Raw genomic sequence first — 16,637 nt, forward strand, 5'->3', positions numbered from 1 at the left:
TAATGTCATCAGTTAATATTTTGGTGCATATGCTTTAGGACTTTCTGTGCATCCATCCATTCATTTATTCATTAACTTATTTATTACACATCTCCCTCAAAGTGGTTAGGAACCGGGCAGTGAAGGCGATTTTGTTTTTTTTTAACGGGAGAGATTTGGGCATGTTCTCAAGCCAGTGGAAGGACCTATTTAGAAAGAGGAAAATGGTATGATCCATAGAGTGAGGTTTCTGAGAAGGAATGAATTTTAAGCAGAAGAGGATTTATCTTTAGGAAAAAAAAGCATTGTGAGAGGATGGAAAAAATACACACATATTACACAGGGATATATGTATCTTATTGTATCTACATGTATGTATATTGCTGTATCTACCTGTAGGTATGTAAGCATCTTGTATCCACATGTAGGTATTATTTTTTAACTTTATCTACACGTATGTATCTTACTGTGTCTATATGTTTTTTACCATGTGAGCCACTTTTGGTACCTGCTTTTTCACCTTTTCTACTGTAACCATTTTCCCCATTCCGTTAGTCTTCCTCCACATCATTTTTACAGTATCCTAACGCATACCAGGAGTTCGGTTTTTAAGGCCACCTCCTAATGTTGGACATTTTAGCCGTTTACAGTTTTTACTATCATCAATGCCCGGACTTGATATCTTGGCGGTGTAATATTCGCAGATAACTCAGATTATTTTCTGAACAGAAATTCGGGCAAGTGGAATTGTCGAGTCAATGGTCTGCAAAATTCGGTAGATACAAATCGCTTTTAAACCTCACCGCCCGCCTCAGGTATGCATTCTTTACCTGCGGAGGAAACAGAGAAGCAGGGAGGTTAAGTAATTGGCCCAAGGTCAAAAATGATTAGAAGTGGCGGATTTCAAAAGCCGGAGCGGGCTCATCACCCTGCAGCAAGGGTAGAATTTGCGGTTTAGGCGATTTTTTTTTTTTTTTTTTTTTCGTGTGTGTATCAGTGGGGGAGGGGCCGGGTGGCAGGGAAGGAAACTTGTGTCGCAGCAAAGGAGGAGGAGGGGAGGGACTCGAGTCAGATCAGAGGCGGCCGCGGCGAGAAAGGCTGGGCTCGGGGCTCGGCGGGCCCCCCAGCCGCTCCGCGGGGCGCCTCGGAGGCTGTGAGGCCCGCCAGGGAGGTCCGGCGGGGGGCCGCGCGCCGCGCCCGGGCGGTTGCCAAGGGCTTGCCCCGTCTGCGGGTCCAGTTGCTAGGGCCTCCATCTTGAGGCCGCCGGCCGCGGCGCCCCCGGAAGGGGTTGCCGAGTGGGGCATTCACTTCCGGTCTGGGGCCTGCGGCGGCTGTGGCGGCGGCGGCGGCGGCAGCGGCGGCGGCGGCGGCAGCGGGTCGGTGTAGAAAATGGCGCTGGTGCAGCGGCTCGGGCCTCTCCCCGCGGCGCTGCGGAGGGCTTGAGGCTCGCGAGCCTCACTCGCCGCGCCCCACTTGCTCGTGCACTTTACACACATGAGGTGAGCGGGGCGGGGGCCTCCCTCCGGGCGGGGGGAGCCTCGGGCGCTGCCGCAGGGCCCGCGACTGGGGGCGGTGGCGGCGGCGCCGGGCGTCCCGGGGACCTCGGGCCTTGGCGGGGGGCGCGGGCGGCGCCGCTGCGGAGGCCGGGCGGCAGGCCCGGAGGGGCCGCGCTGCGCCGCTGGGGCCGGGCCGGAGGCTGCGGCTCGCCCGCGCCGCCTGCCCGCAGTCCGGGCTGCAGCCCCGCAGCTTTGTGAGCCCCCCCCGGCGCCCCTCCCCTCCCCCATCCGGCTCCGGCGCGAGCCTCTGCCGCAGCAGCTCCGTTTTCACGCGCATCTCTCACTCTTTCTTTTCTTTTCTGTTCCAGAGAATTGGAAGCTAAAGCTACCAAAGACGTAGAAAGGAATCTTAGCAGGTAAGATGGGCGAGCTTTCCGTCTCTCGTCCCGTTAATCGTGTATTTCCACTCTGGTTCGCCCTTTCTGGGGTTATAAGTTCCCCCGTGTCATTTTCTTTCGCACGCAGGGGACAGGCATTCGGGAGAAGAGGCCAGAGGGAATATTGGATGGAGGGATTCCGGGGAGATGCGTAATTACGCGTGTGTTCCTTTCTTTGTGGGGGGGGAACAGCGAAAAGCAATTCTTGTAAACTTAGTTAAAGCATTCTCACCCTTTTAGAATTTAATTAGGGGACTTGTGCATTAATTACTATTGTAAATGGTTGCAGGCATTGTGTGACTCATGATTGAGGCGGCCCTTATGGCGGGCTGTCAAACTGTTTTGGCTTCCCCGTTATTACTTTGTAACTCAAATTGTTGCCCTTATAAAAAGATACTATGTGTTCGCATTTTTTTCGGCACATTGTAGTCAGGCGGGTTCTGTTGCAGTGGAAACAGTTTTGCCCTTGAACTTTACCAAGCATAAACTGTTTTGTTTTTTTTTTGAAACTACATTTGTGTCTACGTTCAATGTGTGCCCTTTTAATAGCCGGTAAAATAATTAAAAACCTGTTCCCATTAAGTGGTTATCATTGCTTTTGGGCCTGAGTGCTTTTGCACTGGTATCTTAAATCATCGCCACAAAGGGAGTTTTTTGTTTTTTAAACGATGCCTTCATGGAAATATTCAGCGTTATTGAGCTGTAATTGCTTAAGCATCAGGGCATTGCACTGGATTTAACTCTTTTTCACATTCATGTTGTCTTACAGTCTTTTCCTTTCTTATTCGCCGTTTTCTTTTGCATCATATTGGGACACTCGAGAAACTTCTAGATTAATTTAATCAGTGAGCAGCTTTCACTTGGATAGAATGAAATAAAATTTCTCCTATCTCAGTTCTTAATATAATTTATGCTTGATGACTGTTTTTAGATTTATGTTGAGATTTATTAACACTCACAAATCAAATCGTCTGGTTACTTTTCACCACATAGAATCATTCCAAATTGCTGGTCTTTTGAGTTTTATAGATATTAATCTGTTAAGGTGATCATTAAAGAATCTGTTTGGTTGGTGAAGGATGGGCATTATTGGCTTACCAAATAAGAGATTTTTTTGTTATTCAGAATAATTATGGGATCATTTAAAGGAAATTAACCCTGACATCACTGACTAAGTAACTGTTCATTGGACATTTAAGTAAGTTTTATTGTCAAAAGCTATTAAAGAAATGTTAAGATATGAAACCATTAAAGAAAACAGGTTGAGTTTTTAAGGTGTAATTTCAGCAGCAGAAAGGAGCTTGGAGTTTGGGTCTGTTTCTCCTTCCATTTTTGCTTTGTCAGGTAATTGTATCAGTATAATTCCTATGGAGGTTTTCTGGGGCTTAATTAAAAATTGTGTCTACCACAGGTATAATTTTTATATATTATTACAGTTGGATAGAACTTGGAGTTTCTGTATCGGAATTTGAATCCCAGCTCTGCCACTTACAATATGACCTTGACTCTTGGCAAATCACTTAGCCTCTGTGCCTAATCTATAAAACAGAGGTTTGGGCCAGCTAGTTGCAAAGGTCTGTAGGCCCTTGGGTTATGTAAAGGGAGTCACGGGAGTCATATAAAAAGGCCACAGAGAGCATGTACAATCTGGTAGGCAAACTAATAAGTATTAAATAACTAATACAAGGTCAATGATGTAGGGATCAGAAGAAGATACCATCCCATTGATATACTTGAGGATCTTCAGTTGGTCAGAAGGAACGAAAAAGAAAAATAAGTGTCAAGGAGGTTACAAGGCAGTGTGTACTAAGGACCATGAGAGGGGAACATTTCCTAAAGGGTGAAAGTGTTCTGAGGAGGGAGAGATGTGATTAGGTGGGCAACTGCTTCCGTTCAACTCTCTCTAGTTCTATGCTTCCTTTTTCCCAGATAAGAAGAGTATATCTGTCTTGACCCATTCGTGCTCTCCCCAGGAAGTCAAGGCATTATTTTCTAATAAACATTTCTTGAGCATCTTCCATGTTCCAAATGCGAGACTAGGCACTAGGGAGGGGAAGAATGGCAGTAGCTAAATTTATTGAATGCTTCTATCTGCCTTGACACTCTTTTCTGAAGACTTTACATGGACTCATCTGATCCCTGGAACACTGTGTGAGGTAGGTACTATTATCCTTGTTTTATGGATGAAGAATTTGGGACACCAAGAGGTTAAGGAACTTTCAGGAGGCCACACCACTGGTAAGTAATTGGAGGAGCTGTCGAGCTTTGAACTATATTGTATTGTCTCTTACTAGAGGCGTGGTTCTTTACCTTGAAAAATTTGAAAATCTCCTTGGGGAGGCAGAACCCACAGATACGTGCAGTTCTTCTAGATCAGAGTTTCTTACCTGGGTAGTGTTGATATTTTGGACCAGAAAATTTATTGTTGTGAAGTCTGCCCTGTGCATTGTGGGATGCTGGACAGCATCTGCCAGTGGCACTCCCCACCCAGTTGTGACAATCAAAAATGTGTTCAGATATTGCCAGATATCTCCTGGGGGGCAAGAGTCACCCCCAGTTGAGAACCACTGTTTTAGATCTTTACATTTCCTGAAGATAACTGAAGATTTGGATTTTTAAGGTGAAATCTTTAAATGTTAAATTAATTTAAACTTTTTTTTGGGGGGTGGGGGTGAGATCAGCCCTGAGCTAACATCCATGCCAGTCCTCCTCTTTTTGCTAAGGAAGACCTGCTCTGAGCTAACATCCATTGTCAATTCTTCTTCTTTTTTTTTTCTTCCCTTTTTCTCCCCAAAGCCCCAGTAGATAGTTGTATGTCATAGTTGCACATCCTTCTAGTTGCCGTATGTGGGACGGACGCCGCCTCAGCATGACCGAAGAAGCGGTGCGTCGGTGTGCGCTCGGGATCCGAACCGGGGCTGCCAGTAGCGGAGCGTGCACACTTAACTGCCAAGCCACGGGGCAGGCCCCAATTTAAATGTTTTAATACCATGAAAGTCCAAACCCTATTTTGTGGACCGCTAGTTTGGAAGCTCTGTCTCTGAATATCAGAGATGTATTTCCATTCTCCTTTTCCTCTGCAAAGCTGCAAATCCTCCTCAAGACAGTGTGCCAGGTAGCCAGTGCCATTTAAACAAAATTGGCACAAAAGATAAATTTAGTTTACTACCCTAGGTAAACTCTTTCTTAATTCACTGTTGGCCATTAAAATTGTCACTTTATGTCAGTGTCATGGGTGTTCAAAAGAGGGAACTATAATGTCTACATGGGAGTTCTCACCGTTGGAACTGAACTTTAAAGAATGGAATCAATTTTGAAAGGCAGAGAAAAGGGTAGTGTAAGAAGAAGAGCAGAAAAAAGGCACAAAATCCAGAAAGTACAGGGAATTTTTAAATAGCAGTGAGTAGTTCATTGGATTGGCATATAAAGTTGGGAGCAGATGCAGAGGTTCTTAAATATCAGGTTGAGGAATTTTTACATGAATCTTTAGATAGTGGGGAGCTATTGTATGTTTTTGGGTGGTTAGTGATATGATAGAATAATGATAACTAGTGATCTAGGCAAGACCTGAATTAAAGTGGTGGTAGGAAAGAGGTGCGAGTGTGAGATACTGGGGAAGTGGAATCTGGGATTTGGCTGGTGACTAATCTGGGATTAGTTGTGAGAGGAGTCTAAACACACAGGAGTCTTGGGTGAATGGGAGATTGACCTAGCCTCTGAACAGGTCAGAACAGAAATAGGACTTTCTGTAGAGGTGATGTTACACTTTCCAGTTGTAAAAAATCTCTTCTAGTCTAACTCAACTGATGTAATTTTTAAAAATATTTTGGAGGCCAAAGCTATAGAATCATTGAGTATTTAGAGCTGGACCATGACATTAAATAGAGACTAGCCAGTATTCTGACCCTTTCATTTTACAAATGAGAAAGCTATGGTTGAGACAGATCCAGTAACTTAGTCAAGGTTATATTCTCTAACAAGTGACAGAGTTGGGATTCAAACAGGCCTTTTGGCTCATGATAACTATAGGGTTCTTCCAACTATGCAGTATTTTATTTTATATTGCACTATAGAAAAAAGAAAACTTTGGCTTCTTTCTTTCTGAAAATGTAAGAACAATGGTCTTAACCATATTTTGTGCCCATTCTGGTAATGAATTTACTGTAATGTAGGATATATTATTTAAAGTAGAAGTTAACATGCTTCATGTTATGCTGCTTCTTTTTTTCCCCAAACTCAGTTATTAAATGCCATTATGCAACAACAGTTGTTAAAGATGATGTAGTACCATATAATGTAGCATCTAAACTGGAACACCTTTATCTGAGACGCTTTTGCCTGGGACAAATGCTATTAAATAAGAAAAGACTAGGGACGACAGGAGTAAACCAGGGCATTCGTTTTCTCTAGATGAGGTGGACCCTGCTCTTGAAATTCATCAACCTTTATCTGGAAAAAAAGTTATCTTCTGATTTCGTTAAGCTTTTCTGTTGCTTTCCTGTGATACGGTTAGTAGGCCAGCAAATTCATATTGGTAAGTTTCTTTCTAGCTTAATTTGGCAGCTGTGTGGTAATTAATTGATAGAATAAACGAATCACAAACTGTAAGCTTAATTTTAAAATGTGTAACAACCCTCTGTGGCAAATTTAAATATAAACATCATTAAAAAATCTGAGTTCCATTGTATAACCTCTTGTGAATTTTGGCATCTGAAGTACGTCTGCAAGTATAAATTAAAGTCCTTACAGTTCTGTTTTATGACAACCTCAAAAGTATTGCCCATGATTGGGAAGACTAAAATAGATGTGTGCCGTATATATTCTGCTCAGACTGATGACTTATGACAAGTCTCTCACTCAAAATCAAGAAAATGTCCTCCTATTTAAAATTTCTTAAAAAATCATTCTAACCTTCAGCGAAGTAGCAACAATAGTGTGCATTGAACACCTGTATCTCTGTCTAGGTTTACTGATTATTAGTATTTTGCCACATTTATTTTATCATGCCACTTCACCCCTAAATAAGACAACGTGTGTCTCCCAAGAACAAGGGCATTCTACATAACAACAGTTAAATTATCATGCACAGGGAAGTTTAACTTTGTTACAATACTCTTCAGTCTGTATTCAAATTGTTCCAATAATGTCTTTTTAAATATGGGTATTCTTTTCCCTCAGTTCCTTAATCCAGGATTGCATTTAGTTTTCTTGTCTGTAATTTCCTTACATCAGATACAGTTCCTTATCCTTTTCTTCCCCTTTCATGACATTTACATTTCGAAATAGTCCAGGCTAGTTTCTGCAGGCTTCAGTTTGGATTTATCTGATTGTTTCTGTAGCATTAGATTCAGGTTAAACCTTTTTGGCAGAAACATCACATAAGTGATGTGTTTGTCCTGAGGACACCACATCGGGCTCCCTCCCTCACCATTTTTAAGCAAATTAACTGGAAGTTTACCCAGTACTTTTACTTTTGCACTAACTCAATGTTTCTTTTGTTTTAGGTTATGCCAAGGAATTAGTTTAAACTGAGATATAATTTTAAATAGTTTCCTGGTCTTCTAATCACAGGTCTTCATGTTTAAATTGATCAATTGTAGTGATTGCAGCTTTTTCAAAGGTTATTGTTAGACATAAAAGTTGCTTGTTTTCAGCTTTCACCGGTGATAAACTGGTAACCCTGGTAAGAAAATGAAACATAGGTCCTGGGCGTGTGATATGCATTCTTAAAAAGAATGCCCCGTTGAAGTGAGAGTGACATTGTGCCACCAGAACAGGGGTTCTCATCCTGGATTCCACAGAGGGACCACAGATAGTATGAAGTAGTTTGAAAAATTATATGTGTGCTTTAAGAGAGATGGTCCTTAGCATTTATCAGATTTCAAAGGGTCGTGGCTCCCCAAAGATTAAGAAATATTGTGTTATGGGGAGGATGTCAGAGGAGCGAAATAGTATCAATAAAAAGGAGATTTTAAGATTCAAAAGCGAGAAAGTAACATCCGACTAAGGCATAGTTTCTTTCTTCAAAAAAAAAAAAAAAAGCACCATGAAAATAAATATAGCTTAAACTTCCTATTAAGGTGGTCTTATTTTTAAAATGATTTGCATACTGTGTGTGTGAGTTGGCTATGAAGCAGAAATCCTAGCTTTTCTACTCTTGTAACTAGGGAAAAGCATTTTGAATTTTCAGCAGTAGTATGTTATGTGATAATGACTCAGCTGACTTCCGTTTCAAATGGAATGTTCAAAACAGATTGAAACCTGGTTAAGGGATTTTATACTTTGAACCTTAGAAATATTTTCTGCAAACAGCGATTGATTGGATTTTGTATAACAACAAACAAGGTTAAGCCAAGTCACTTGTTGTGTTGTTCTTACTAGTGGTTTTGAGTCAGCTAGCATTTATTGAGCAGCTTGCCGCAGTGATACTGAATATTTTTATAATTTTGGCATCTGTGTTTTGTTGACTTTGGTCCCTTCTTTCTCTTACTCTTTTGAAGTATCCCCCTAAAACACAAGGAAATAGTGCTGTGTGGTGCTTAAATATGCACTGATTTAAATGTGTTTTTAAGCATTACTTCACTCTTTGACCATACAAAGGGTGTCAGAGAAGTATGTTTTACTTAATATTCTACTTGTGAATCCTTAGGCGATGTGAGGCATATAAGTGAGAATCTTACCATGTAAAGATAGAAAGGGACATAAATGTACATTCTCTACACTACTGCAAAGTAATCATCCTCAAGCCACAGTTCTGAGCCTGTGACTCACTATTTCTTAGAAACCTTTGCTGGCTCCCCAGTGACTCTGGAATTTAAGCCAAACTCTTGTCTGTGCTCAGCTTATCTGTTTAGCTTTATCCCTTCTACCTCTTGCCCTATCCTCAGCTCCTTCTCTAAATGTTCCTGCAGTTTTTTAAAAACGGCTTTATTGAGATAAAATTCATATACCATAAAATTCACTATTTTATTTTATTTTTTATTTTTTGTGAGGAAGATCAGCCCTGAGCTAACATCTGCCAATCCTCCTCTTTTTTTGCTGAGGAAGACTGGCCCTGGGCTAACATCCGTGCCCATCTTCCTCCACTTTATGTGGGATGCCGCCACAGCATGGCTTGCCAAGCGGTGTGTCGGTGCACGCCCGGGATCCGAATAAGCGAACCCCGGGCTGCCGCAGCGGAGTGCGCGCACTTAACCGCTTGTGCCACCGGGCCAGCCCCGAATTCACTATTTTAAAAGTAGACAATTTGGTGTTTTTTAGTATATTCACAGTTGTGCAATCATCACAACTACCTGATTCCAGAATGTTTTTATCATCCCCCCCCCCAAAAAAAAAAAACCCATACCTATTAACAGTCACTCCCCATTCACCCCTCCCCGCAGCCCCTGGCAACCATTAACCTGTACTCTGTCTCTGTGGATTTGCCTGTTCTGGACATTTCATATAAATGGAATCATACAATATGTGGCCTTTTGTGTCTTGATTTTTTTCACTTAGCATGTTTTCAAGGTGCATCCATGTTGTGGCATATATCAGTACTCCATTCTTTTTATGGGTGAAAAATATTCCATTGTGTAGCTGTACCACATTTTGTTTATTCATTCATCACTTGATGGGCAGTAGGGTTGTTTTCACTTGGGGGATAATGATGTTATGAACATTTGTGTACAAGTGTTGTGTGGACATATGTTTTTACTTCTCTTGGGTATATACCTGGGAGTGGAATTGCTGGGGCATATGGTAATTCTATGTTTAACTTTTTGAGGAACTGCCAGACTGTTTCCAAAGCGACTGCACCATTTTACATTCCCACCAGCAATGTATGAGTGTTCCATTTTCTCCACATCCTCACCAACACTTCTTACTGTTCTTTTTGCTTATAGTCATCTTAGTGGGTGTGAAGTGGTGTCTCATTGTGGTTTGATTTGCATTTCCCTAATGACTAATGATGTTGAGCATCTTTTTGTGTGCCTATTGGCCATTTGTGTATCTGATTTGGTGATATGTTTATTCAAATCATGTGCCCATTTTTTAATTTGGTTATATTTTTTATTGTTGAGTTGTAAGAGTTCTTTATTCTAGATACATGTCCTTTATTAGACACGATTTACAAATATTTTCTCTCATTCTCTGGGTTGCCTTTTTGCTTTCTTGATGTTGTCCCTTGAAGAACAAGTATTAAATTCTGGTATGTCCAGTTTACCATCTTAACCATTTTTGAGTATACATTTCAGTGACTATTAAGCACTTTCACGATGTGCAACTATCACCACCATCCATCTCCACAACTTTTTTCACTTTGCAAAACTGAAACTCTATACCTGTTAAACAGCAACTCCCCATTCCCCTCTCCCCTCAACTCCTGGCAGCCACCATTCACTTTGTCTCTATGTACCTGATATAAGTGGAATCATATAGTATTTGTCTTTTGTGACTGGCTCATTTCACTTGATATAATGTCCTCAGGTTTCGTCCATCTTGTAGCACATGGCTTCAGCTGTGCTGAACTCGTTTATTATTTCTAATAGTCTTTGTGTGTATGTGTATTCCTTAGCACTTTTTATATATAAGATTATGTCATCTGTGAATAGAGATATTTTTATAACTTCCTTTCCAATCTTGACACCTTTTATTTATTTCCTTGCCTAATTTTTCTGACTAGAACCTACAGTACAATGTTGAATAGAAGTGGCAAGAGCAGACATCCTTGTCTTGTTTCTGATCTTAGAGGAAAAGCATTCAGTCTTAACCTGTAAGTATGATGTGAGCTGTGGGCTTTTTGTGGATGGCCTTTTTCCAGTTAAGGAAGTTTCCTTCTATTCTTACTTTGAATGTTTTTGTCTCGTCCTGGAAGGGTGTTGGATTTTGTCAGATGCTTTTTCTGTGTCTATTGAGATCATCATGTAGCTTTTGTCCTTTGTTCTATTAATATGTTGTATTACATTGACTGATTTTCGTATGTTAAACCAACCTTGCATTCCTGGGATAAATCCCACTTGGGCATGGCATATAGTCCTTTTTATATGTTGCTAGATTTGATTTATTAGTCTTGTGGAGGATTTTTGTGTTTGTATCACAAGGGTTATTGATCTGTAGTTTTCTCCTGTGGTGTCTTTGCCTTCTTTTGGTATGTGGTACCTGGTTTGATCTGGTTTGGAATCTGGAATCTGGAATCTTGAGCTGTTGGTTTGGCATCTGTCTCATTCTACATTGTGCGATAATAATTATTTTTATATATTTAGTTCCATTTTCATTTTTTCTTTTAAATTTTTTTCCAGCTTTATTAAGGTATGCTTGACAAGTGAAATCAATTCCATTTTCTTCACCCCTCCTCCCCTGCAGTTAGTGTGCTGCCCTTGTGTGGTGTGTTTATTTTTTATTGAGATGTAATTGAAATCTAAGATCTAGTCTCTTTGCAGCTTTGAAGTATATAATATAGTATTGTTGACTATAATCACTATTCTGTGCATTAGATCTCCAGAACTTACTCCTCTTGTAGTTGCAAGCTGGTACCCTTTAACAACATCTCCCCAATTCTGCCATCCTCTGCCCCCTGGTAATCACCATTCTACTCTCTGTTTCTACAAGTTCAGTTTTTTTAGATTCCACATATAAATGGTATCATACAGTATTTGTCTTTCTCTCTGTAACGTATTTCACTTAGCATAATGTCCTTCAGATCCATTCATGTTATCGCAAATGGCAGAATTTCCTTCTTTCTCATGGCTAAATAGTATTTGGTTGTGTGTGTATATATATGTGTATATATATGTATATATGTTACATCTTCATCTATTGACGGACACTTAGGTTATTTCCATATTTTGGCTATTGTGAATAAGGCTGCAATAAACATGGGATTGCAGATATCTTTTTGATACCCTGTTTTCATTTCCTTTAGATATATACCCAGAAGTGGGGTTGCTAGGTCATTGATGGTTGTATTTTTAATTATTTGAGGAACCTCCATTCTGTTTTTCATAGTAAGTGAACCAATTTACATTCCCACCAACAGTGTGCAAAGGTTCCCCTTTCTCCATGTCCTTGCCAGCGCTTGTTATCTTTTGTCTTCTTGATGATGGCCATTCTAAGAAGTATCCATTTTCTTCTTCCATTTTCTTTTTTTTTTTTTTAATTTTTTGTTTATTGCAGTAACATTGGTTTATAACATTCCATTTTCTACTGTATGCTCTCCCTTCTTTGGTGGCAACCTTCTTTGTATCCTAACCTTAGCCTAGTGCAGTGTTTTGTACCTAGTCTCTTGTAGCTAACATTTAGTGTACACTTAGTATGTGCATCTGTTAAGCTCTTCCTCTGCTTTACCTAATTTAATCTTCACAACAACCCTTTGAGGGAAGTACAGTTTGAGACCTCTCATAAACGAGGAGTTGGAGGCTTTAGAGAAATTAAACAGGTTGCGTACACAAGTAGGTGGTGGAGTTGAGATTTAAGCCCACTTCTCTTTGGCATTGGAGTCAGAGCCCTTAGCTGTATGCCATGCTGCCCAGGAAATGCTTTTTGAGTATACTTAAAAAAGTATAATGTGGGTAGAAGTAAGAGTGAAGAGAGTGCATGTTCAGTGGTGGTGATGGAGTTAGAGTGTTAGTAAAAGCAAGGAAGCAGGGATTGGCGTTTAATTGGAGTGCCCAATGCTGGAGAGTACAGTACAAGTAGAACTGGTTGTTGTCCCCAGAGCAGTAATTAGTCCTATTTGGAAGAGTGAGATTAACATCTGAAATAATTAGAAAATGTGCATAGTTTAATTAGAGGTCAAGGGTGAGGTTTGTACGAGTTGGAAAGACTCATAAAGGAACTAGTAATTAAATTAAGCCCCAAAAGAGGAGTAGAATTTAGGAGGGTAGTCTAGCAAACAGGATTTTGGGTCAGCCTTACCACTGCCTTGTACCATACAAGTCACTTAGACTTTCTGATCCTTGGTTTCTTTAAGTGTCAAACGGGAATAACATCAGTTCTGTGTTTTGAGGTTGTGGGTTCAAAATGGATGCTATCTCAGAGTACTTTGTAAATTATAGAGTGCTGCTGTCATTATGGTGGGGTGTCTCTTCTCTCAAATATCTAATCTTACCAACTGTCCTCAATATGAGCTTTTTATTTAAAAATTTTTTTTTTTTTAATTTTTTTTTCCGCCAAAGCCCCAGTAGATAGTTGTATGTCATAGTTGCACAAGTATTTATTACCTAAAATCAAAGACACTTTCTTTTTTTTTTTTTTAATAATTTTATTTATTTATTTTTCCCCCAGAGCCCCAGTAGATAGTTGTATGTCATAGCTGCACATCCTTCTAGTTGCTGTATGTGGGACGCGGCCTCAGCATGGCCGGACAAGCGGTGCGGCAGTGCGCGCCCGGGATCCGAACCCGGGCCGCCAGTAGCGAAGCGCGCGCACTTAACCGCTAAGCCACGGGGCCGGCCCGAAAGACATTTTCTTAGTAACTACAGTACTGTTATCAAAATTGGGAAAGTAATATTGGTACTATCTTAACAGAAGAATCTACAGACCTTACTCAAATTTTGCCAGTTGTCTCAATAATGCCTTTTAGAGCAAATCAAAAAAATTTTTTCTGGTCAGAGATTCGATCCAGGAACACAGGTTGCATTTAGGTTTGTTTTTATTTTTTTTATTTTTTTGTGAGGAAGATCATCCCTGAGCTAACATCCATGCTAATCCTCCTCTTTTTGCTGAGGAAGACCGGCTCTGAGCTAACATCTATTGCCAATCTTCCTTTTTTTCCCCCCAAAGCCCAAGTATATAGTTGTATGTCATGGTTGCACATCCTTCTAGTTGCTGTATGTGGGATGCTGCCTCAGCATGGCCGGAGAAGCGGTGCGTCGGTGCACACCTGGGATCCGAACCCGGGCCGCCAGTAGCGGAGCGTGTACACTTAACCGCTAAGCCATGGGGCCAGCCCTAGGTTTTTTTTTTTTTTTTTGGCTGAGGAAGATTTGCCCTGAGCTAACTATTGTCAGTCTTTCTCTGTTTTGTGTGGGTCGCTGCTGCAGCATGGCTGCTGACAAGTGGTGTAGATCCAAACCCGGGCACCAAACTCGGGCAACTGAAGTAGAGCACGCCAAACTTAACCACTAGGCCACTGGGCTGGCCCAAGAGTACAGGCCAGTTACCTGGTAGAATGTCCCTCAGTCTGTATTTGTCTGATGTTTGCTCTTGATTAGATTCAGGTTATGCATTTTTGGCAGGAATAGCACGGAACTGATGTTGTATTTTGCTTAGTGTGTCATATGAGAAGGTGCGTGATGTCCATTTATCCCATTATGGGTGATGGTAACTTCAACTACTTGGTTAAGGTGGGTTATGTCAGGCTTCACCACTGTAAAGTTAGTATTTTTCCCTTTGTAATTAATAATTATATTGTTGGGAGAACTATGAGACTATGTAAATGTCTTGTTTCTCATCCAGATTCTTACCTGAGTATTGCCAAATAGTGCTTTTCTAAGTCCATCATTCTTTCTAGATTAGTTGACATTCTCCTGTAAGATCTGTCAGTTTACTCTATTCATTCATCCATGCACTTATTAATATCATTAGGGACTCATGGGTTCTTATTTTATTCAGTGAGTTATAATCCTTTGCTAGCATTATTTTATTGCTCAGATTATGGGCCCAGTGGAAGCCCCCTTTAAGCTCAACCTCCTACTTTTTGGAGAGATCCAGACTGTGTATCTGCATCCTCACTGCTACCTCTTCATGTCCTGTTTTCCCTTCTTAAAAGAGAGAGATGCTGACTCTTCACTGCCATCTGTGTCTAAAGCTAAGCTTCTTGCCTGTGCTTTATGGTTCGAAATCAAATACTATCTAGGAATACACAATGTTGCTGCCACCCTGACTCTTTGCCTCTTTTCTCCCCATATTCCTGTCACACATAGGTATTTTTATTAGTTTGTGTCTGTGTACTTCTAGAATTTATTTATGCACATACAAGTACATGGGGATATACAGTCTTATCTCTTCCCCCTTTTTAACGCAAAAGATAGTATACTGAACCTTAGTTTTTTTTCCCAGTTAGCTATACACCTTGCAGATCGTTTCATACCAGATCATGGAGACCTTCTTTATCTGTTTTACAGCTGCATAGGATTCCGTTTTATGGATGTATGAGTACAGTATTTCCAGATATAAACTGCCTGTGACTGTAAACTAGCCTCTGTCTGTTACCCCATCTGTTATCTTCTCTGATACCTTTAGTCCTTAGTCCCTTTTCTACCTCCAAATAAGTACTAGTCTTATTATAAAAACAATCCAAAACGCTTCATTTTTATCCTCTTCATATCACTGCCAAAGGTTTTAAAAAACTGATCCAAACCCCCAACTCCACTCTTACCTATTTTTGCTGTGGTTAGGTTTTCTTGTCTACTGTCTGGTGAAATTACAATTTTGAAGGTTACCAGTGACTTTCTATTGTGTAGTACTAGACTGGCTTTGGTGATTAATCTAGGTGTAGGAGGACAGGGTGGAGGAAAAAAGAAGGGTTGGCAAGCAGATAGAAAAAGAGGAAGCAGAAGGCTGGGAGAAAATAGATAAAGTGTAAGGGAAAAAGTAGGTGAACAACATTTTTTGGCAGAAGGTGTGAAATGTATTTTCATAACTAACTTGTAACATACAGCTGACTTCTGTGTGAAGATGTGCTGGCATGTAGTAAGTTGGTGACTGATGGGCTAGTTGGGCCCTCTGGAAAGTTGCTCCCTATTTTCTTTCCTAAAGCAAGATAAGAACATCTAACCCCTTGTCCCATTATTATCATTTCTGATAGCAGATCCTCCATTTAAAAATTTCTGCTTTCTAAAATCGAGAGTTGTCATTAACATCTCTCTCTTTTGTCATTTTTATTAATATTGTCAAGTATCTCAGTTTCTAATGACTAACTTGGATTTATTCTTTGCTTTTCGTTTTCACTGCCGCCATCATGGTTCAGGACATTACACATTTACTTGGATGGCTGCAACAGTCTTCTCACCCTATTCAGCAAATGTATTTCCTACTTCTCCCCAGTGCTTTTCCTCTCTTTTTCTATCCCTGTCAGTACAGGTCACTGAAATTGCCGTGCTAACAAGTCTGCATGCATTGCTGGTGTCCATGCCCTTCTGTGCTCCCTTACCTGAAAGGGGCCACCTCTCTGTCTGTAGAAATCCTGCCTCCTCTTCGAGACCCAGATCAACTTTTTACTGCTCCACGAAGCCTAAGCCTTCCATAGCTATAACAGCACCTATACATGTCTTATTTTCCTAAACTTGCTTACAGCCTCTACCAGGTGGTTGCTTGTTTCCTTATTTCAGGTGTGTTCGGTTGTTGTTTCTACAAAATTGTAGTTTAAAGTCGTGTTTTCTACTTGGGTTCTCCCAGTGCACAGCAGGCTGCCTGGCTTATAGGAATACCTAGGTACATTCTTATTGGTTTATTGATTAAACATTGTGTAGATTATTATTAAATTATTTTGAATGCAGCGTCAACTCATCCAGGTACGTTGAGGGTCGGCTCTCCTCTGCTTCCCTACTGTACTGTGGCAATTGTGCACTCTTTAATGGGATTTTCTTTTTGTTTTTCTAACAAATGACATACTGGTCTGGACCTTGACCTTTTTTTGACTCAGCAGTGTGTCCTAGAGATCTTTCTCTGCAAAGCCATGCTTGTTGGGGGTCCCCAAGACCACTCTCAGGTTTGATGATTCACTAGGAAGACTCACTCATGGTTT

General features: G+C 40.8%; 1 protein-coding gene across 6 annotated transcripts in view; it reads left to right on the forward strand.

Annotated features, from left to right (window-relative positions):
* Positions 1-1,307: 1,307 nt before the first annotated feature.
* Positions 1,308-16,637, forward strand: part of TNRC6A (trinucleotide repeat containing adaptor 6A) — a 102,944-nt gene continuing 87,614 nt past the window's right edge. For 2 of the 6 annotated variants that reach the window (XM_087417146.1, XM_087417147.1), the window contains exons 1-3: positions 1,310-1,478; positions 1,844-1,891; positions 10,575-10,664. In XM_087417146.1, the coding sequence (XP_087273272.1) occupies positions 1,474-1,478; positions 1,844-1,891; positions 10,575-10,664 (143 nt within the window). In that variant the 5' untranslated portion in view covers positions 1,310-1,473. Of the gene's footprint in view, positions 1,479-1,843; positions 1,892-10,574; positions 10,665-16,637 lie in introns of all 6 variants that reach the window. The other 4 variants (XM_087417152.1, XM_087417151.1, XM_087417149.1 and 1 more) reach the window with 4 other exon arrangements.

This window comes from Ceratotherium simum, chromosome 26 (assembly GCF_057802395.1).
Source record: "Ceratotherium simum simum isolate JZ-2026a chromosome 26, ASM5780239v1, whole genome shotgun sequence".
Taxonomy (NCBI): domain Eukaryota; kingdom Metazoa; phylum Chordata; class Mammalia; order Perissodactyla; family Rhinocerotidae; genus Ceratotherium; species Ceratotherium simum.